This window comes from Balearica regulorum, chromosome 1 (assembly GCF_011004875.1).
Source record: "Balearica regulorum gibbericeps isolate bBalReg1 chromosome 1, bBalReg1.pri, whole genome shotgun sequence".
Lineage (NCBI taxonomy): Eukaryota > Metazoa > Chordata > Aves > Gruiformes > Gruidae > Balearica > Balearica regulorum.
In genome coordinates this window covers 98,407,317-98,430,397 of record NC_046184.1, presented here as the reverse complement: position 1 = coordinate 98,430,397, position 23,081 = coordinate 98,407,317, and the positions used below count along the sequence as shown (strand labels likewise).

Genomic DNA, 23,081 nt, shown 5'->3' with positions numbered 1-23,081 from the left:
CATCTAGTCACAAGGGATATCTGAATGCTTACTTAGTCAGAGTCTTCTTCAGTCACTGTGTTCATGATATCCCACCAAAAAAAAAAGCCAAAAAGTTTTTACAGTGCCACACATTAGCTGACTATTGAAACCAGAACAAATGCAGCCAGGGAGACTGCCAGTGTCATGGCTAGGCAGTAATAGTCTAATGTGACAAACTGCTTTCAGGCTCTTGAAATTTAAGAAAGGAGGCATTTTCCTCATTTTCCCTTGGATTTTTGGATTCTAACCCCATTTCAGTTGATGGAAAAACTCCCACTAACCTCATTCACGCATGGTCTAGCCTTCCTAGCACAGCGCAAACTACGACAGAAGCAGGGAATGTTATCCTGCTCTCCTCCAATACTTACGAACTGGTTGCCATTACTGAGATGATTAGCTTGTTTCGCCCAAACGATCACGAGAGTGACCACTAAGAAAAAGCAAAGCTATTCACACGAGATTTTCAAAGCACTTCAGTGTAGAGTGTCAGCAGCTCAAGTACGTGCCCAAAAGTTTAAGGTACTGAGCACGGCCAGCTTGCAAAGAAGTTAGATGGTTCTGAGGGAACTCAAGGACCAAGAAAACTGTCATGATCAAAGATAGTATCTTTATTTCCCAATCAGTCTTTTAAAATTTTGCCCGCAATTTACTAAATTTGGTCAGGTACAGAACACGTTCGGTTTGGGGTTTTTGTTTGGTTTTTGGCTTGGCTTGGTTTTTTTTTGTTTTTTTTTTTACAATTAACTGTTACATGACAATAATAAGTGCTAGCCTTCTCTGGCTACAAGCAAAACAAGATAAGTATGATTTCTCTTCTACTTTTGTACTGACTACATAGAGTGCCCAAAAACTTCAAGTCCATAAATGAGTAATAAACCTGTAAAGACCAAGTCACAACTTGGGTGACTGCAGAATGATGTACTGCGATTATGTCACAATTTTATTGTTTTCCCCAAACTTCCCAAAGAACATGGAGCTAACGTTAAATTAGAAACATCTCTTACTAAAAAAAAAAAAAAAGATGCTGAAACCAATACAACTACTTGCATGAATATGCAGAGCGGGATGTAGACTGTACTCTTTTTGTCCTGTATGAATTATCCATCACATTTCTATTGTATATTATTAAAGTGACTTGCTTTTTTATCCTCCCAACCCCCACATCTGTGCTGCTGTAATTTACGTGAATTGCAGTTAATGATCACTTGCGTTATGCTTAATCAGCATATCAATAATATAGTCTGCACAGACTAAGTAGCTCTTCTTTCTTTCCCCTTTAATGAAACCTATAGAAATGGAACTGGTATTTGACTGATTGGCATTACAAAAAGGTTGCCTAGGCAGGTGCTGGAGATGGTAGCACAGGATACAGGCCTTGTGGCTGCTGCCAATCATGCTCAAGCATCAGCAAAGCCTGCTATTATATTTTTTAATTCCTTGCTATCTAGAGGGGCCGATGTTTTGTACTTAAGGGACTTTAATGAGCTTGACCAGATCAGTGTTACTGACGCCAAGACTGTGGCTGTGTGGGATGGTTCAAGGAGAGATCACATTCTTACAGGGTGATATTATTGACCATGGTCTAAAACACTGCCATTAGAGCGTTCTTATGTGGGATGCAGAAATGTTTGAAAACAAATGAGCTATAAATCTTAACATAAATATTCAGGAATTTCTGGAAAGCTGTTGTTATATATGCCCAAGTTGAGGCAGACTTAAAAGAATAAAGAACCACTGAATGCTGAAAATGACACCCAATTTGGGTCGGTTTGCCAGAAATCAATATCATGTATCCATAAGATAAAATTATTAACCAAGTAAGAGGTTTATTAAACACTTTGGCTAAATTATTTTTAAAAATTCTGTAAGTCACCGGCCTCAGTATACTGATATTTATGGCTTCAGATGAGAACACTGCTGCATGCTGGAGAAGAACTGGCACAACACCAATATTCTCATTTGTGAATCACAGCCTCAAGTGTAGCTCTATTAGCTTTACCTTGTAAATCACCGCTATGCTATTAGCAATCTTTCAATATGATGTGACATCTTTATTATAATGTTTTTCCACTAAAGTTTAAGTTCATATTTTAGTTAGCTCAGAGACAGATGCAGCCATATTTACCAGGTTTAATTAATTGACTATAAATAAAGGGCTGTAAAAAGAAAGTGTCTCTTCCACATGATGTTCAAGTTGTCATCATTTTACAGCAAAATACTAATTCAGATAGGATAGATGTTACTATTTCTATACTTTACATTCATGTTTGAATACGTAAGCTTAAAATTTCATGGTATTTTGAAGGCTACTGTTCAGTTCTCTTACAAAAGCACTCACAGTACATGATCTACATTAATTTACTACCATGTAATTTTTAACTAAGAGTTTCATTAACTTGCAAAAACACCAGTACAATTCCATGATTTACTTTGGCTTAGCTACCTGTGGATATTAAATAGGAACAGCATGCATGGACACACACAAACAAGTTGTGCTGGGTTTACCTGACAAAAACTTGCAGAAGCTAATGAAATTGCTTTGAGAGATCTGGGGGCCCTTTTTGGTGGGGTACTGTAGCACATCTGGTTTTCTTATAGCCCCCAAGATACCCTGTATCATTCCCTACCAACTGCTTTAGGCATCCAAGGCAAGAGAGGCACAGCTGCAGGGAGCAGAGGAGTAGATCTGCACAGCTGCAAGGAGATGAACAGAGCAGAAGAGTGAAGGAGAGGAGGACAGGGCAGCTGGGAGAGAAACAACAACAACAAAAAGGCTTTGCAAAAAAAAAAAAAAAGAAAAAATGCAAGTGGAGACAAAAAAACCTGATGAGCTAGAAATTGCTTGAGAGTTCCCTCTTGGACATCCTGTTTATAAAGGTTTCTTATTGGGAAAAGTCAGCAGGAACAGCCACTAGAAAGAAACATGAACCCTCTTTCCCACTTCTTCCCCATGAGACTGGAACAATTTGTTCAGAGACACAGAGAGAGACCCACGTATAAACTCAAAAAATAAACCAAGCCTTAATCCTTAAATGCTGCTCACACCTGCCTAACACTTAATACCAAGAAGGCATTACTTAAATATTAACAACTGAATCCCATAAGGCAGACATGCAAAAGTACTGTTACCACCAATCTCTGTAAAAGTGATAAAGGTGAAGTAACAGCTTGCCCAAAGCCACAGAAGAATCAAAAAGCGGATGTTTGCAATCCTACAAACAAACCAACGAGCAAATACCTGCCAACACTGAGATTTCAAAACACAGTTGGTTTGGAAAAAGGACAGTGGCTGGACCCTTAGAGCTAGCAACTCCTCGCCCTTATCAAGACTAGAGATGACATTTCACAAGGATTTAGAAGTGGCAATACTGTCTGGCAGAGGTTTACTCGTAGGGTAGAAGACACAGGCGGAGATGCATGAAAACTTCTAGGAGTTGTCATCCTAAAGGTAGGAAACCAAAATAAGACTGCCATAGAGGAAGGAAACAAAGCACCGTGAGGGCAGGCACAAGTGACAGGACAGCAAGAGAAGGAGCCATAGGTCTCCCAGTGCCTTCTTTCAGCAAAGGCTCGATGACACAGCCTTCTCTGAGGGCCAGGAAAGCGCCAGACATCAGGGCTTCAGCCTGCCAAGTGTTTGTTGGGTTTTTTGTTTGGGGGACAGAATGCAGGAATGCAAGAGTCTCATTGCACGTCTGTGCTATGCAACGTAGAAGGAGAGTAATGGGTTGTTCCTACACACAAATACACGTATGTTCCGCAGAGACAAGAAGTTGGGGAGTGGTCACGTATCAGCATCGCTGGATGGCTATGCACTGATATTAAGTCATGAAAAATTTCAAAAAAAGACTGGTGGCAAATGCTACGTAAAAATAATGGAGTTAGCAAGTTCAAAAGCACAGATGCTCTAAGATTGCACTTTTACTTCTCCAAATAGAGCACCTATTTTAATTAGATCTGGATACAAGGTAAATAAGTTTAAAAAAACCCCAACCCTTAAGAACATTATTGAGACATTTCTTTAATAACATTTTAAGCCATAAGTAACAATACTTGAACAATTCAGCACAAAAGTTATTTGATAAGTACTTACATCACCCGCTTATGTCCACACATTTTTCACCTCCCACTACTTCCATCTGAATAAATTAGCAAGCAATACTATGAAACAGTCCCATGATATCTTTTAGAAATACACATTGTGATAGAAGAAGGAACAGTGCCTAAAGACCTTTTTTTTTTTTTTTTTTTTTCCTCAAGGCACCTCTTGCTTTCATTTTCTTCAATAAGAGTGAGCTCTTCCCGGGGATTACATGCAGTGCGATGTATGTTCTAAAGAGAAGGCACCCTACCTATATAAGCCATACGTTACAAGTTTAGAGCAGACTATTTCTGAAGCTCCAAAGCAGCAGCAGCGCTATTGCACAGTGTCCTCTGAAGAGGAAACAATGGTTAAATAGCACGTTGGTCTGCGGCAGCACTTTTCCATTTCACAGTCTAGTGAACTCACCCCATGTGATGGGTAGGAGATCCAGCCCAGCTCCCCTTGAATTGTTTTTGAATCCAGCAGATTAACTACAAAAGAAGACAAAATGAAGAGGAATGAGTTTCATTTGCCTCTGTCCAGTTAACCCCAGTTACCCATACCAAAAGATATGTTTATTTGGGGACCTTGCGAAGCAGTTGATTTGTTCAGGTGGCCTGGCAGTTAGCTACAAAGAAGAAAAAAACAAATGAAAAGAATCATCTTGTTTATCTTAAAACGTGGTATGAACAGCAGACGGGGGAACTTTTCAAAACAAAAAAAGTGACAAAAAACAAACAATGGATCGCTGGCCAAATTAATTACAGCAGGGGGTGGGAACAGAGCGCTTCTATCAGCTGCACAAACTACAGCATTTTCCCCTTGGACGCCTGAAATTTGGGTCAATGCACCTAACTACACAGGTGAGATCTGAATATTTTACTCATTATTTGATTAAAGGCCTGCATTTGGCATATATAATTTTCTCGGAATACAGGAATAAATAATGAATGCTGATTAAAGTCCTTCCTGCAGTTCTTTCTTCCTTCTGAGCTAATTTGTTCTCAAATTGTCTTGCAGTAGTGAAGTGTTTTCTAAATGTCATGTCTAACACATTAGATACAAAAGTAATTATTTACAATGTTACAAGTTCGGACAAACCTACTTTTAAAGAGGGCCCTCAATTCAGTGTTAATCTTGCTGTTGTCTTTGTTTTCCAGAAGCATGCAACAATTTTCAGAGTAAGAAGGAAGATTTCATTTGTAAACAGACTGATATAGACATTTTCCAGTCAATCAAATCACAGTGGTTTTATACCCATTTTAAAATGTGACAGATAATTTAAAAATAAATAAAAATTAAAGGCTATTCTTCTTTGGTATTTACTTGGGTTTTTTACAAGCACAAAAATAAATTCTGTTCCTTATCCTGGCCATATAATCTCCAAGTGCTTAATCAACACAGTTCACTATCTATTTATTTAACATGAAGCAGAACTTGTGAACTGATACAAAGTATCATACAAAAAACCCCCAGCCTCTCTACAAATACAAATGAATGAAGTATTAGTATACAACATGACACCACTGTTTGCAACTGCACCGATCTGTGCACCTTCAATATTTATTATCTGCAATTTTGGCTTACTTTCGTTCACCACCACCACCATTTCTTTTTCCTTCAATATGGAAATTACTGACAATGTGAAAAGAAATAAATCACATCATATGCAAGGGAATTTGAACACCTGAGAATGATGGATCTATTAGAGGTGGCCACTGTAGCAGTCTGAGCAGCTTCAGCTTCTGTTTGTAAGCCTGAAGGGTTGTCACCGCTCCCAGAACCAGATGGTCTGGGTATTGGTGCTCAGAGAAAATAAAATAATAGGACTGGGAAGGGAAAGGATGAGGGAGATTATGAATCTGCTAAGTTCAGCTATTTGTATTATTTCATCATTCTCCTTTTAATTGCTGTTTAATTTTGGACATCACTGAAATAAATAGAGCCACGAAGGCTTTTTTTCCCCCCCCTGCTGTTGGGATGTACAGGAGGAGATACAGTAGGGAGAACAGGTGTACGGTATTAGAAAGAAGACCATGTCATAAACAACCATAAATATACACATTTGTCTCCATTTGTGTGCACACGCATTTGTGTTGTGTATACATGCAGTGCTATACTAACATGAATGAGCTGCTCTGCCATCTCTGTGAGGAAAAATGTTTCTCCCTGCAGTTATATACCCCTTCAAAAGAAAACAACAGTATTTTCAATTTTTACCTACATTAATACACAAAATATCGTTTCTAATCTTACAGAAAGAACACAATCTAGTATTATATATTTCTTAGCTCTGAATTTATCAATAATTAAATTCTCAATCAACTACACAAAGAAAAATCAGTCAGTCCTTTATTGAGTGCATAGAGCCCTAGGCAGACTATTCTGCAGCAAGGTTTGCATCTATAAGAAGGAAATACTAATAAAAATTCAAAAGAAAAACGTGCACTTCTTTCTGGCGTGACTACAAATTCCCACAGATTATGGATCTCCTGGAATAAGACATATATGTTTGTTGTGCATCTGCAATATATGGTGGTGAAGGAAGTATGACGTCTGAGGTAAATTACTTGGCAATAAGTCGCTAAAGCAAATCACCCCGGAGTAAACTTAAGTAATATATTTATTCTTTAAGAATAAGCTTCTTGAAAACACGATCGCAGCCACTCCGCAATTTATGATTTTCGTCCAAATTAATCAGCCTCCTCTGGAAGAATAAACAGGCCACAGACTCACAACCTGGCGGTAGCTTCCCAAGCAGCCTAGCAGTCAGAGCACGCCCTGGAGGTGCAGCACCACTGTCCCCACCTCTCCATGCCACCTCCCTGCTCCCGGCCTCTCTCTCTGAGCAGGTTTAGCAGGATACCAGGCACTCCTGTGAGAAGTACTCACAGGCATCACGACAGGGCCATGGGGGCAATTAAATGTTCAGTGCAAGCCATGCGTGCCCCACAACAGGTGGGTGCCCCAACTTGCGTTGCAACACACTGAGATCCAATCTACGACATTAACGTTTTTCAGCCTCTCTCCTTCATTCCACCTTCCTGATCTTCCTCATCTCCTTCAAACTGGCACTGCTACACAAACTACTCTTCCATGCTCATATACGTTTTATTATGTTTCAGAAATCCTTAGAAGGAAGGTTTTCACACTGACTACAGTAGGATTCTAGTTCAGATGTGAGTCAAAGAATGCAAGTAGATACCCAAAAAGAATGGTGTGGATGCTCCCATTACTGACAAAAAAAACACCAAAAAAAAAACCCCAAAGCAAAGCTATGTTCCAGACCTGTAACTTTATTAATCAGTAATTTTGTGCTAAATATATTTATATGCTTTCATATTGCACAGTCTTCAACTTCCTCCGTTTTCATTTGTGCAAGACGGAACAAAGCTTGTCATGACATGTAACTATTTAATAGCTATCACAGTAAGATCAGAAAACTTTAAGCTCCTTCACCTACCTAGCCACATGGTCTTCAGTGATTATAAAGACCATCCATTCCTTTTTTTTTTTTTTGGGGGGGGGGGGAAGGGGGGTGTTGTGAAATGCCAAGAGACAAAAGACTACGGGAGGCAAAAAATACCCAAAGAAAAACATAATTATACTGACCCCCTAGAGATAACTGTCACTTTCCCTGAATGCCTTTATTATTTGTCTAGTAAGAATTATATTACAGGCAAGCAAAAACACAGAGTAGACTGCCTGAGTACTGAAATTGTTTAGAATCCAGTTGAAATTCATACATACTTTTTCCCTATTAAAAAAAATGGAAAAAATACTTTTCACCAAAAGTGTACTGTTCTTTAATAGCATCTAAAATGTAAACCATACTTCCTTTCAGCTGGTCACCTGAAAAAAAATGCCTCCCTCTCCCTGAAAAAAAGCTTCTATGACACTCATTCTTCCTGTGCCTAGAAGAAAGGGTTGTACACCTTGATAGAGAGTAAACAATTAATACAGAACTTACAGGTTGCAATGATCATCGTCCCTAGACCAAAATGATAGGGAAGGGTAGTGTTACATTTTGTCATTGTACATCCTAACATTAACCATTCATCTGGAAATTGAAGGAGAAAATAGTATTTCCCTACCCTAAGACCTAAGAAATACATAAAGAATAGATTAGATATTAATTGCCTGATTTTTTTTTTTTTTTCACGGATTTGTAGGATTAGGTAAAAAGTAAAACATTACACAAGCAATTGATTCATACAATGATTACTCATTTCAAGTTCTTTCAACCCTGAAATATCCTCTAGTGTAACAAAAGGCCACAGTTGGTTCACAAAACTGACCTGACCGATTCACAAAGTGTAACATGAAGACATAGTCAGTCAGATCAACGGGCATATATCAGCGTGACCCTAACGTTTTCCCACATACAATTAAAGTTGAATGAAAGCCAATGATAAATGTACTACAGTTGTCTACAGCCACATATTTACCAGATGAAAGAGAGAACTGCAGAGAAGACAGTTTAACCTCTCTTGTGGGGCCGTCCTGTGCAAGGTGTGTCTTTAAGACAAAAATGAATGAACAAACGAGGTCATCTTTCGTTGCAAGTGTAACAACCAGGTACTCCACAACAACTGGCCCGGTGAAGAGCAAGGCTGTGCCAGGCATCGTGACTGCAGGTCAGAGATGGTCCTCGCTTCGGGGTCTGATTACCCACAACTCTCGTGTTCTTAAATGGGGTACTGGGGAACAGAAGAAGAGGAAGGATTGGCATATTACGTCCCCAAAATAAATAACTCTTCTTCTTTTCTAACTGTTACTGCCTTCCAGAAGGGAGCGAAGAGTTAATTTTACAAGTCAGGCCACACGAAAGAGAATCAGGATTTCCAGGCTCTTTCTGAAGCTTACGTGTTTCTCGCCCAACTCATTTGCACTCCTTGTATCTCCTCCTCCTCCTGCAAAACTGCGTGAGTATCATTCTGCTAACTCTTACAGAAATCTCTGAGGTTGACCAGCCAGTTACTAAGGGTAACTCAAACTAGCTGAAGAGCTTTGTTGCTATCAACGATCCTGTCCGACAGAATGCCTTGAAAAGGATCACTGGTTACGCTAAGGAGACGCAGAGGAGTGCTCATTAAACAACTTTAAAAAAAAAAAAAAGTGCTGTCTAGTAATCTCAATGTCCTGCACTAAAAAAAATCAGTGACTTGGTCCCTCCGTCCAACAGCCTTGCTCATGTACTGTACGCCATAGCTACTTCTGCCAAGTGGCAGCAACATGCCAATGAAGAACATGTTCTCTTTTTAGAAGTTCTCTCCTGCCTGGCTCTTCTGGCCTTCCCCATTCACAGCCACAAGACAAAGCATTATTAGTTCCCTCAATATACGTTTCTGCCCGGGGCGGGGGGTAAAGATGAATCTCCTTCCAGCACCTGGAGTAGGGATGCGGATGTGAATTGCAAAGCTCGCTCGCTCTCCTTTCCGTGGCATCAGGCAGAAGACGAATGAGGGTTCGGGTGGGATTTGACACGTGGGACCGCTCACGCTATCAGAAACCGCTTCCAGTTTGAGGGTGACGGCAGAGGGCCCGCCGCGAGGCTCACTAACAGCAGGTCTCATCACGAGTAAGTAATGCCAGCAAAAGAAACAGAACTGTAAAACTAACAAGATACCTGAATACATTCTGAAAGCAGCAGCGTTTCCAGAAACACGTGGAGTAATGACCGCTACACAGTATAAATACCTCCCCCAGTAACGAATACACACACAAACCTTGTGCCAGGTAGAACCACCCCAAGATCCCCCTCACTGCCTAAGAAATGGGGAGGAAAGCCTGCTAGGAGGCAACTTGCAATATCTAAAGAACCACCTACAACCAACTTCACCACAGGAAAGCATTTCCAAATCAAATTCTTTACATAGAAAGTGCAGAGTAATAGTCAATGAGGTAAAAACATATAAAATATTTCTTCTTCAACTAATTAACATTTCCAATTAAAAGTTTAAAAAAAAAAAAAAGAACAAGAAAGCACCACTGTTTTGTGCTTTCCTGTTTGGCATCAACTGTCAGTTTAGAATACGCTAGTTAGTTATTAAAAAAATGCTAACAAATGGGAAAATTAAATTTGCTATGCAACCAAAAAAAGAAAAAAAAATTTGGTGAATGCCCATAATTGAAACGTGTCATATAATCCTGAGCAGCAAAGAAAATAGTTTGCGGCAGGAAGTCAGCCAAAACTTGGTTTTGGGGTGGGACAGAGCGGAGTCAGCACAAACCCTGACGTACATTTTTAGAATGGTGGCTTCTTCCTGGCTAAAGGGACTTGCACCTGGATTTTCACCCACCTACAGGTACAGATCTGAGTCTTCTCAAATCTTCGTTCCCCCAGCAGTTGCGAAAGTGAAATAAGAGGAGCTGCAGCAGATCAGCCTTGTGTCTTTAGTTTATTCTGAGGCTAGAAGCAACATCTACAGACAGACAGGCTGAGCCCAGGCAAGGTCAGAGTTGCACCGTGGTGCATTCACGGTAATTGCCACGAGAATCAGCTATCATGCTGATGTTGCTGAAATCACGCTGAAATTTGCTAAGGTAGACCACAAAATCTTTGGGAAGGGACAACAAATAAATAAGTAAAATCAGCAGATGAGAAACCACTCCGTGAAGCAATGCTAACCAATACAATACTCTCTCCATTCAACAGTGAAGCTTGGTTCTAAGCAGCAGGCTTGAGGCTTGATTTGCTGCTTAGCCACTAGCAAAAAAGTCAAGTCTGCTGTGATTTTATGGTCCCATATTTCCCCTCGAATGCTGCAATGAAGATGTAACTATTGCTCGGATGAAAATGACCTTAGCGTAAGAGAAATGTGCTAGGTTCCCCCGTCTACTGGCTCTGCTTTTACAGCTGTGCCTCCCTCCGGCCTGGGGTACCCTAGGAGCAAAGTGACACTAAGCTACAGAGAGTAAAGTCTCCTAAAAACAGCCAACAGAACACACTTCGTAACACATACCCAACCCAAAGCGCCAGCAAAGTTTGGCTCACTTACTACACAACTCTTTTCCAAATGTGAGATTTCTCAGTGAGGTTTCTGCTCCAGCTCAAAGCCAGACTACAGTCCTCCGAGAGGCACAACGCTGTGAGGTCTGCACTCAACCCTTCTTGCCTGTGCTGTTATACTGTACAATACAAATATGATTTTGTGCAGAACATTACAAATTTGGCAACTGTCATGTTCAATCCGTGGTTAAATTGCTGACTGAAGAACCTCACCTGGGCAGGGGCAAGAGATGAACAAAAGAGGGAAAACCAAAATGAATTAAAAACCAGTTGCTCCAATAGTGAACAAAGGAATCTTCACAAAAGACAACTGGACAGCCCAAGCCTCCATTATTTTCATTTAAATGTTCAGTAAATAACTGTTTCCAAAATTAAGAGATTGTGTTACAAATCTCAGATGAAAAGACAAAAGACTAGCAATCCGTGTCAAGTTACCCTATAGATTATTGCTTCTACATAAGGTTCCTACATCAATTTGGCAAATTCTATCTTTATGGCAGTTGCCCTCAGCATTTGAAGACGAAGAGTTTCATTTTCCTCCCAGATTTTACTCTTCTCAAACACACTCCCCCAAGAGCATCTGAGGCCAGATTTAGACACCTCAGTATTTCCTACAGCTGAACACTGAAGCAGCCAAAGCAGGAACCCTACTGCAAGTTTCTCTCAAGAGGCTGCCACGAAGGCGGGAACGCAGGACAGCGACGAGCAATGCAGGAATGCCTGTAGATAAAAGCACGGATTGCAAAGTGCAAAGCCGGAGCCCACCAGGGAGGCTGTACGACCGCATAGCGGCCCTCTCCCCGCTTGCTGCGCACAGCATGAATTTCGATGTGCTAGGGCTCAGCAGCGCTCCTGTGCCCCCTGCACGGTGGCTCTGGCTCAGCCACAGCTCCATGCCCAGCTGGCCTGGCCCTCCGCGCCTGACCCCAAGGAGAAGCTCTCCAGCAGTCCTCCTCCTTTCACTCAGTATGGAGCCTGCATGCGGAAGAGGGACAAGACTATCCTAAGTCTCCTGAACAGACAGGACAATGGCAATCATCTTCAAAAATAAGCGCCTCCTGTGAGTTTCAGAGAGAAAAACTGCAGAACTATACTGTTCCTTAGCAGACAAAACCGGAACTGATTTCAAAGCGGAACAGAAAATAAGAAAATGTTTTGTTGCTAGAAGTCTTAGGAGTGTTCATGCAACACCAAAAGCCATTCTCTCCCATTCTGCTGTGGTGGGACTCAAGCGATAGCTAAGGCAAGGCAGCAGATGTCAAGCTTTCATCTTACCCTCTTGTCAATCTGTATGGAGTCTATATAGGTGTGCAGACACACTCAAACCTCCTACCTTAGCACTTTGCAGAAGTTATTTGGGCTACTGTAAAGAGAAAACAAAGACAAGCCATTTTTGCACTGATGATGACATATGAACTAGCAGCCCTTTTATAGGAGTGAGGTGACAAATCTGTACGCTGCTTCTTCTCAGAGTACCTGTCTGTGTTATGTTGACAACCACCCATCCATTCTCATGGATGAACACAGACAAAACAGATTTTATTTCTTTATTAGTTTGAAACATGAGAGTTCTCTTGATATTGTTAAAGTAGCGTAAAGCTCAATTTCCAAGTATGCAAAAACATATGACTGGTGGGCTGGAATGCAATGTTTATCAAAGGGGCCTAATAAGGTTTCAGTTTTATTAGGCTATTTCCTGTAAGTTGATATGTGCCAGTTCTCTTCATTAAGACAAGGATATAAAAATTAAAAATGGATTAACCTAATGGGTTCCAAATTACTGTGTCGCTTTCACTTCTTTGAATTCATTTTTTTTAAACAGTTCCAACTGGTCCTTTTCCAGTCCCTCCTACAAGAGGCATAAACCCTTAGACACCTGAATTACTATTCAGCTAAACTCACATTCAAATTCAAATCCTCCAAATCTCGTTCTACTCTACCACGATAGTGTTAAATCTGACATCAGTGAAACACAGTGTTAAACACGTAAACGCAAGATGGGGGCCACTGTGTAAAAAGAGAGTTTAAATTGCAAAGCCCAAGTTCACCCTTCTCAGAGGTAAAAACCCCAAAATTATACCAGAAACTAAGGATGAGACTCAGTTAAGTACACCCAGCCACTCCATGCATTTCATCAGCCCAGAACAGAAGTGGGTTTCTCGCAGGATGTTTCATAGTTGCCAGTCCCACCGGGTGCCCCAAATCCTGAGGCACATAAAACGGCACCAAATGCCTATGTCTAGACAAAACTCAACAGCAAATATTACACAAATAACTTTAATAAGCTCTAAAGGACTTCTCTAAAGGGTTTAAGCACATTGCACAACTAAGTCTTTATTTCTGTGTTCCTCCTCCCTTGGGAAAAAATAATAATCGGTATTCACTGGTTTTGCAGAATTGAGCTCTCTGAAGATCTGACAGAGTTGGGATCTACCAAAGCACCACAAAGATTCCCCTTGGGAAGGCTTCTAGCAACTTAAAGGGAAAAAAAAAATGCTGCGCCATAGTGCCCATGTTCACTTAAGGTAAATTGAGAATTCAAAACCTAGTATGACATGGTCAGTTTCTAGAACTCTAGACACCCAAAAAGTGTCACAGAAAAGACACCTGGCCACACACAGCACCCACGACTAAAAGTTTCTAAGTTCCCACAAAATTTCTTGCAGTTCAAATATATTCAAGATCCTGAAATCACCAAAAATCACAGCAAGTAATCAATAGTGCTTTGAGGACATAAATTTGAGACAGAGCGTAAGTCCAGCAAACAACCATTCATTTGTTAAAAAGCCTGTAATACCCCCCAAGTGAATCAGCTGGCAGCATGACACAACTCCAAAAAAAATTGCTTTTAAGAAATTCCTCGCATGGGGCACAGAAAAATAAAACCCCTTGCAAGTAAATATAGTTGTGTTGAGTTTGGTTATGAGGTTTTTGTTTTGTTTTGGGGGTTTTGTTGTGGGGTTTCTAAAGTTTCAAACACAGAAGTTAAGACCTGTAAAAAAATTTCTGAGAATCCTGAAGTATTGCATTTGGAAAGCCACCTACTTAGGTGTGCCCTGACAGAGTTTTGCCAAGCTTTTGTTCTCTACTTCCATGGATCGAGGGCTCCAGCGTGCACGGGCTATGAAATGCTTGGGTCCTCATGCAGCTACTCCACAGATATAATAAACCCACAGAGCAAACAACTAAACATCCTGGTGCAAATTGGGGGAGTATAAAATGCCAATAGCATAAGAAATCTCCTCAAATGTCATGTTGAGAAAATCAAGATGCTAAAACCAGTTTTATTTTCCAATACAGTGATGTCACCAACATGATATTTTCATTGTTTGCCAGGTTAACAGAATTTATGGAGGTAATTAATGCAGAACATGTGTGCAGAGCTATCCATATGAAAAATGGAATTGCCCCTGACTTCATTTGCTGCCTTTGCAACCAAAACCCCACTAACATCTTTTTTCACTATTTCCATATGTGAGAAATACAAATATTTATAACAAAGGTAAATGCCTAAATGACTGTTCTATTCCCATCTACCCACAAGCCAGTTTTTCAGACCCTTGTCTTCTGCATATTCCTCGACTTCCATTACCTTCCCACAAACGGCTCAGGTTTCCATTATGTTCCACAAACTAAGCATGTTTCTCACGCCTCTTCTCCAGAATTGCTTTCCTTGGTTAGCATGGACGACTTCTGCTTCGATTTCTTGAACACCCCCCGTCCAGCTTTAACCCAGCTTTCGGCATCAACAGAACCAACCAACTATGGAAAACAGCAATGCCATTACACATACGATTATTTTCCCGTGTCTGTTTTTCCGGGTGTCTAGAGGATCAAAGCATCCCCCTTCTGGTAAACAGCATTTAGTAAGAAGCAATGGACACGTGGTCTTCCCAATCAGGAAAAGATGATCTTTGCCTTCTACTCTTTACAGCTGAATGTTGATTTATGGGAAGGAAGAGACAGAAGAAGAAGCAGAGGCATCAGAGAAAGACCACGGGACAGTGTGGGTAGATGGGCTGGGCGCAAGAGGCTGATGAGGTTTCCCTACAGTTGGGTTATCTCTAGACGGTTTCGGTGAGCACAGTACATTTTCCATAGCTGTAACCACATACTCCAGGAAAACTGAGCTCTCAGCCACTGCTGGGACATTTGTTTTCTGAGGTCAATCATATGCGGGAGGAAAGTTTTTGCAGGATAAGGTCCTCACCATCTCAGAACCTGTTTCAATATAAAGGCTTTAAGTGGGTGTTCTCCACGGCTGGTCACGAACGTTAAGGCTGGACAGACATAACTTGCCTTTTGTTTGTTTGTTTTTAAGAAAGCATCGTTACAGAAAGATTAAATAGAATGGTAAAATATGCCTCTACCCTGTCTTAACTGCAGCCTCTGTTGAAATTCACCACTGGTAAATCATAGTCATGAAGCTTACTAATGTAAACAAAGCTTAGACTTTCAGGGAGGCAAGGAATTTCTTAATTTGTGCTTTGCTCAGTGTTCAGATCATTGTCAGCACTGAATTCTGGGTTCCTAACGCTGTCATTAATCGGAGAAAGTCTGGATTTTGGTCTGATCTTTCTAAGATTCAGGTCCAACTTTCACTTCATCTCTGCCTACCTATCCTCTTCCTTTAATCCTCCTCTCCACCTCCAAAAGAGATCTCTCAAAAAGCCTTGCCTCTCAAAAAATCAACCAAAGCAAAAACCCTCTAGCTGCCTTCTAGCTTCTAACTAAATCAAGAAACTCATGTGTCACTCGTTGCTATTTGCTACTCCACAAAGTTTGTGGAGAGCCTACCATGGACCAAAACATATTTTTGTGCTTTAATTATTATTGATATAAATGGTAACACATCACACTAGATTTTCTACAAACCTCTCCTTTCTTAGTTTTTAATTATTGTCCTCTTATGTGAGGCAGCTATGCTTTAGCACGTTTTTTTAAATATTATTTAAAAAAAAAAAAAAAGAGAGATCAATGCAATGCAAACCTTTCCATGCAAACATAAGTATAAAAATGGTATGAGAAACCAGCTGGAAATAAAAAAAAGCGCCATTCCCACACCTTATTACACTAAACTGCCCTGCCTGAACCTTAACATTCATCCTATTGTTCACTTAATTGCTAGCAAGTTTCAACCACTGTTCGTTTGGTCTGCTATTCTTCTTTCATCAACATTTTTCCAGCAGATTAATGGGATTTTCCTCCATATTTTGCCTGAAACAGCAGGACACAGTAGTTTAATGAAAAAAAAAAAAAAAAAGAAAAAAGGAGCGTGGCACTAAAGTTTCTGCTTACAGTGTGTCTGGTTTAATAACATCTCTGCAAATTTAAGGCTATACATGCTGGTGTTTCATTCAGGCTACCCGTCACTCTCACAGACTGGAACTCTTTTGTCACTGTCCCAAGATTTCTTTCAGACAGGATTATCTTTATTTCTCTATCTTATTTCTTTCATTCATTCATTCACTGCAGAAATTTAAAAAGAATCTTCAGTCCAAGGGACTGAATTTCAATTTTACATCGGTTTCACACTGCAAAATGAGCACTTGTGCTAGAATTTATCAAGCCTCTAAGAAACTAAGAAGCACAAGACTATTGGTGGGGAATACAATCCTAACCCAGCAAACTACTACCATGTTCTGTTTCCAAAATTACACCACTGGGAGTTCGTATCTCATCTACTGGATTAAACTATTTTCTGTTAAGTTTTAGTTCTTGTTTAGAACAGTTTAAATAAAAAAATAAAAAATAAAAGCTACTGCTCTACAGTGTTTATGGAAATGAGAAGGGCTACATCACTTCAGTGAATTTTTTTAGCAAAATGGATCACTTAGCAGTACTCACATGCGTTTGTAAACAAAAACCTTCCATTTTACTGTATCATTTCTTACTGCAAATCTTTTCCTCCCTCATAGATATATTTTCAACAATGCTTCAAGAAATACGACAAATCTTTTTCATAAGAATGGAAATGTTAAAAAAAAAAAATAAAATCCCTACATCTCACTCCAGAAAAGCAACTCTTCAGATGCTGGAATTATCTTTCAGAAAGGTGATGGTTTATGAGATCCCTCTGCCCCACCTCTGAAGTTTTATCTAACACCTCTGGACAAGTCCAGTCAATTTTACACCTTAGGGTATCAAAATGACCTTTCTGTGTTTCAATACCAACTCGATCAGGTAGAGCTTTGCACTTTAACACAAGTAAAGACATGATTCTATCTCCAGTTCTTTAATATTTTAATTTTTTTAAAGAAAAATCAAACAGCAGCTACAAAGCAGCAGTAGCTACACAAATTACAGGTACCCTATGGAACTAACTCAGGCTCGGTATAAAAATTGACAAAATGGTACAGTCGTATTCGGTAACAGCTCTGTAGTGACCCTCGCTGGTGATAAAATCCAGAGCTCTGAAAACAAGAAAACGAACACCTGCATCCGTATTTCTAAACTTTCATCAAGTGGGGATTACAAGAACAAGAGCCATTACATACGCTCGTAGAGGAAAACTTACAAGTTCTCAGACAGAATCAAAAGTAAGTATACTAACAGCAATTTACTTTAACTCCAGCAGATCATTAAAAAAAAAAAAATTAAAACTAATTTGCATATCTTCCCAGATGGGAATGAAAAATTTAAGTTCAATCACAACACACACCTGATTTGCAAAGATTTCATGTAAACCACTGTTAAAGTTAGTGTGCCTATTATCTGTTTAACGCTTTCCCTTCTGGTAGTGCCTCTGAAACCTAATTTCCTGAGGCTGAGAGTACAGCAGAGTTCTAACCCGTTCCTATGCCCTGACTGCTTCATTGGGTAGCAAATACATTGTATCCAAATTAACTGCAATAATAATTAATTGCTGTGTCCAATTTGGACATCTTTGTATTTCAAACATCTGCTTTAAGTTTGTGGCAGACAACATAGTGATTTTTCTTTTTAGTTCACCGTACTGAAATCAGCAGTAAGTCAAGACAAACTTCAGTGACAAACAGAAAAGAAAAGAAATTATTCCTTGTGTTACACCCTGCTATCAAAAACGTTGAGAGAAAATGCGGAATTTACCCAACTTACTTCTCTTGTTGCACAGGCTTTTCAAAACATCATGGTGTGAATTTTAAAACACGTTCATTATTTGTCTAATCGTACAGCTTAGGATTAAGCACAGAAGCTTTGAATAAGACACAGCTGTATGAAAAACAGCCCTCTAGACCTCCATGACTTTGAGCTTTCTGAAATTAAATTTTAAAAGGTATCACACTAAGATTTCTAAACCTACTTTTAACTTCTTTAGCAGATAAACACTCAAGAGCAAGCTCGAGGCACCAGCAGGAATTGGGTCACGATACGCGAAGACTTATCTGGACCTAACGATACCTGACATAGAGCGAGCCGAGATTTGTAAAAAAGCATTTCCCCGTGCAATCCATTTTGATTCCACTGAAAAGTTTCCAGTATTGCCAGCCTTTCCCAAAATTAGACGTAAAAGTTAGGCAGGCGTTTCGCTCCACGTGCAAACACCGTGTTTTTCAAAACCACGCCAAGAGCTGTCATTACTACAAAGGCACGGTAAGTCTCCTTCAGTGACTTTAAGTGCTAACAGAGACCAGCCCAGATAAAATGGTGCATTTAATTGCGCAGTTACGTAAAGTTCTGAGATGGTAATCAATGAATAAAAGATGAAACCGCATCTCCAAATCCAATACAGACTGAAAAGAGAGGCTGATTGGAACCTTCTTGCTGTAAACCGAAACAGACACTATTTGAAACCAAGTACTGTAAGCAGATTTACCGTATTGATCTTTTGGTAGCTGTGTTTGCAAGAAATTAATTTTATGCTAGATTGAGAGGTTACAAGAAGTTTCCTGTCTGCACAGTCAAAATATTATTGAAGCAATTCAGGTTGTCAGTAAAAGCTTAAACAAATTTGCTGATAATCCTGTTAATGACCTAGGTCAAGTGTTAACTGTTGTGGGTTATAAAACAGTGAAATTAAGGTTACTGGTACCCTCAGGCAGGCAATGTAGTTACAGAAGAGACTGAGGAAAAATTATTAAATTACAGAACGATAGAGCTCATTCGATTTCTTGATACCGTAGGAATTATTCAGAAAGAAACTGCATCCTTCTAAGAAAAAAACCACAATCCTCCCTAAGCGGAAAATATCCAACAGAATGGAAGAGCAGAACATGTGGTTTCTGTGCACCTATGGGGTTCGGTTTGCGACTTCAAACTGGAAAAGTGAGATGTTAAATCTTTCTGACATTTTCTGCCTTGCAGAAAATGGCACACACCTTACCACTCCACATAGATAAACCTGAACTTTAGAGAACCTTCTTGAGCTCCTGTGATTACGTAGGTAAAATGCATGCAGCTTTGTGATGAGCACGGCAGATAGTTTAAAAATAAACTCAGTGGAAAATGTTACATTTCATCAAGAGAAAACATTAAGTAAAATTTCTCTGGGCTGAAGCAAATTAACTCAAGTACTTCAAGAAAAAGAAAGGGGGAAAAAAAAAAAAAAAAAAAAGACTGCATTTAACACCACAAAGTGAAGTAAGCCAAGAACTTGCCTTCAGCCTCTTTCATCCTTTTCTCCCTCCATCCCATTCACTTCCATTGCAGTATCAGTACTAACTCAGTCGTCAGTTTTAGTATTAATTGTAAACGTTAACTGAAGTTGTATTTAAAAAAACAGAAATAATTCTTTCAAGTCAAAGAAGTTTAGGAAATATTACTGGTAGCTCTGAACGTGCCTACTCTCGTAACGTGCCTACCGCAACATTCACGTCCCCCAGAAGTTAGACAAAGCTGTATAAATGCACCAAAAATTAGTTCCACCCTTTGTTAAAACAATCTATGAGCAGAATTTCAACAGCAGCTTTAATATAAAGTGTAGGAAAAAAATGTATACATTTTTATCTATATGCCTATATTAACAATCTCTGTCCAAAGTATATCTTTTTCATTCTCAGTGGTGGAAAAAGAAAACTTTTCTAAATACCCCACAGAAATGCAGAAACATCTATCTCTAGTTTTGGGAGGAAATTTAAGATGACAACAGTAGGGAAGTAAGTGAAGTGGTGAAAGATTATTTAAAAGAGGAAAACATAATCTTCTGACATGATTTAAAGCAGCACGCTAACACTCGATCGTCAAACAAATTAGTGTGTCAGCAAATTATAATAATTCAGATTTCTAAACTCACATGATCAGCGTAAATATGCTGTAAATACATAAAAGAATTACTGAGCTTTCCTGGGTGGGTGAGGGAAGTCCTTTGAAGCTGATCTCATTTTTAAAAGAAACTGTCAGCATTCCTTTTTTCGAATGGAACAGCAAAATACACACTTCAAAAAAGTAAGCACGCAAAAGCGGGTTACTATCTGGTGACTGCGTTTACAGTGTTGTTTCCACTAGCCATTTTGAAAACATTGCCTATTTCCTACAAGTTGTTGAAGCCGAAAAGAGCGAATGGAAGCAGTGTTTGCTGAAAGCTGCCTCGGACAAGTACACTTCATGTGCACTCTCTGTACGATACCAATTTTTTTCCTCCTTTCTCAATTCTAAGTGCCAGTGATGTTAAACAAAGAAATAAAAAGTGGGTTGTTTGGGGGTTTTCTGCAAACCGGAATGCTCTAATATCATTTTGCATAATTAGTCTCAGTTTACAGACTGTGTCTGTCTTCCACGGTCACGGAGGCAGAGCTGCTCTGCTGACTGACAGAACTACATACATGCCCAAAAAGCTTTTAATAATAAGACAAGAGTAACCCCTACTAACAATCTTGGTTTCATTCTGAAAATAATTTGTCAAAGATGACAATATTTACAAAATAGCATATATCTGGAGGCTTGAAAGTGATTGACTATTAAAAGCATATTCTTTTAAGTCATCTATAAAGCACTGTGCATGCAACACAAATTTGCATAAAACATACAAACAGATGATATATCGCTCTTCTGGTATGATGGTACCATAGGTTCTTTCTAGCAATAAAAACAACTGATTTAAGATTACCTAGGATTTGTAAAGTTTAAATCTTTCCTTATTTCTTTTATATTATATTTCTGTTTCCTTCCAGAAACCATTTAAAGTCATTATCTCACTGCCTTATCCCGCAAACATCCAGAATATCAATAAGTACATCAGCGTTACTTGTGCAGGAGAAATGATTACTCCAATAGCTTTGAGATCTGCTTCTCTAAAGAAATGTTACAACTCAAGCAGGTGCAAGTTTTACATAGTAGTTTGATGCTAGAAGTTCTTCGCAACCTTTGGCCTCTAGATTTTATCCCTAAAGACGATTACGCTGGACATCCTGGTCATGCTGACCGCGTCCACTGGGCAAGTGAGCAAGCGCTGCATTTCTTTTTTTTTTTTTTTTCCCCCCTCATAGGGAAATGGCAATTTTATCTTTTTTTAAAAGTATTTCAATTACTTTTTCAAACAGCGTGTAGCGGTCATGATTTTTCCCTGAAACCTAACATGCGTTTTCATCAAATGACATCTTAAAAAATTACCACAGCAAAGGAGAACAAACCACTCGTGCTTTGTCTCCGAAAATTTACACACGTTCACATACCCACGCACCATTTTAACAGGTTAAACAACCGATACGAAAAAGCTACGGAACCAAAAAGAGGTTTTACAGGGGAGCAAGCTTCTTTTTTTGTATTAATTAAAAGTTTTGAAACATAGGACGACTAATGAATCCACCACCCTACACATATATAGGAGGGCTCACAGCTCAGCTCTCGCTGGGCTGAGGGAGACGGGGGCTACCCGTTAGTCTTTACAGCTTATTTTTTATTAATTAACAAGCGAATCTGATTCCTACGGCTGCCAGCTCTCAGCCAGCTACGTGAGGCTAGAAACCGGGCGGCGGCTCCCCCCGACCGGCCGCGGGGCACCTGCCGGGGGGCTGGGGCGCTCCGGCTGCCCCGGCGCGGAGCGACCGCGGCCGCTCCCGGCCCGCAACGTCCCCCCTGCCCCTTCCCCTCCCCGCCGCCCCCCTCGCTCCCCACCTCGCCCCCGGGCGCTGCGGGGCTCCCCCGCGCATCGCCCCGCCGCCGTTCCCCGCAGAGCCCCGCTGGCGGAGGGCCGGGGGACGGCACGGGCTGCCCTTCCCTCGCCAACTTTCCTCGGGGGGCGGGTGGGGCGGCCGCCCCCACCGCCCGCGCCACCGCATCGCACCGGGCGGCGGCCGCCCCTGCGCGGCTGTGAGCGGGGCCGCGGCCGCGCTGCCAGAGCGCAAGGCGAGAGAGAGCCCTGCGGTCCCGGGGCGAGGAGCTGCTGCCGCCCGGACCACCTTAACGGGGGGGAAAATAACAGAAGAAGAAAAAAAAAAGGGGGGGGGGGGAAATAGGAAAGGGGTAGGACAAAAAAGGGAGAGCGCACAGCGGGTCCCCCACCCACCCGTCCCCGGCGGGACCCGGCCGGTCCGCGGCTCACCTTCGTTGCCGGGGCGGGCGCTCAGACGCCCGGCGGCGCTGAGAGCAGCGCAGAGCAGGAGCAGGAGCAGCAGCGGCGGCAGCAAGCAGCGGCGGTCCATGTCGGCGGGGCAGCGCGCAGGCAGAGCCGCATGTCTCCGCGCCGCATGCCACCGCTCCGCTCCGCTCCGCGCTGCGCCACGCCGCCGGGACCGGGACCGGGACCATGCCCCGCGCCCGCCCGCCCGCCCGCGCCCGCCTTCGCGCTGCGCCCGGGAGGGGCCGCCCCCGCCCGGCCCCGCCGCCGCCGCCGCCGCGCCGCCCCGGGCCCTAGCGCCGCCCCGCCCACCTGCCTGCCCGCGGGGAGCGAGGCGGGGGGGGCGCTCCCGAGCGGGTTTTCCGCGGGATTTGAGCGCCCGGAGGTCGCCGTTCGCGCACGGGGACCCCCGTCGCACGGGTGGGGGGGCGGGTGCCAAATTCCGGACGGTGCAAAGCAAGAGGCAAAGGCGCAGAACTTGCCCCTGGGTC

The 23,081-nt window shown here is 41.4% G+C and overlaps 1 protein-coding gene across 3 annotated transcripts in view; it reads right to left on the bottom strand.

Annotated features, from left to right (window-relative positions):
- The window catches only part of EPHA3 (EPH receptor A3), a 235,388-nt gene extending 212,557 nt beyond the window's left edge, over nucleotides 1-22,831 (bottom strand). For all 3 annotated transcript variants that reach the window (XM_075768111.1, XM_075768128.1, XM_075768120.1), the window contains exons 1-2: nucleotides 22,576-22,831; nucleotides 4,532-4,596 (exon numbers count right to left, since the gene is read on the bottom strand). In XM_075768111.1, coding sequence (XP_075624226.1) covers nucleotides 4,532-4,596; nucleotides 22,576-22,675 — 165 coding nt within the window. In that variant the 5' untranslated portion in view covers nucleotides 22,676-22,831. The remainder of the gene's footprint in view (nucleotides 1-4,531; nucleotides 4,597-22,575) is intronic.
- Between the last annotated feature and the right edge of the window lie 250 nt (nucleotides 22,832-23,081).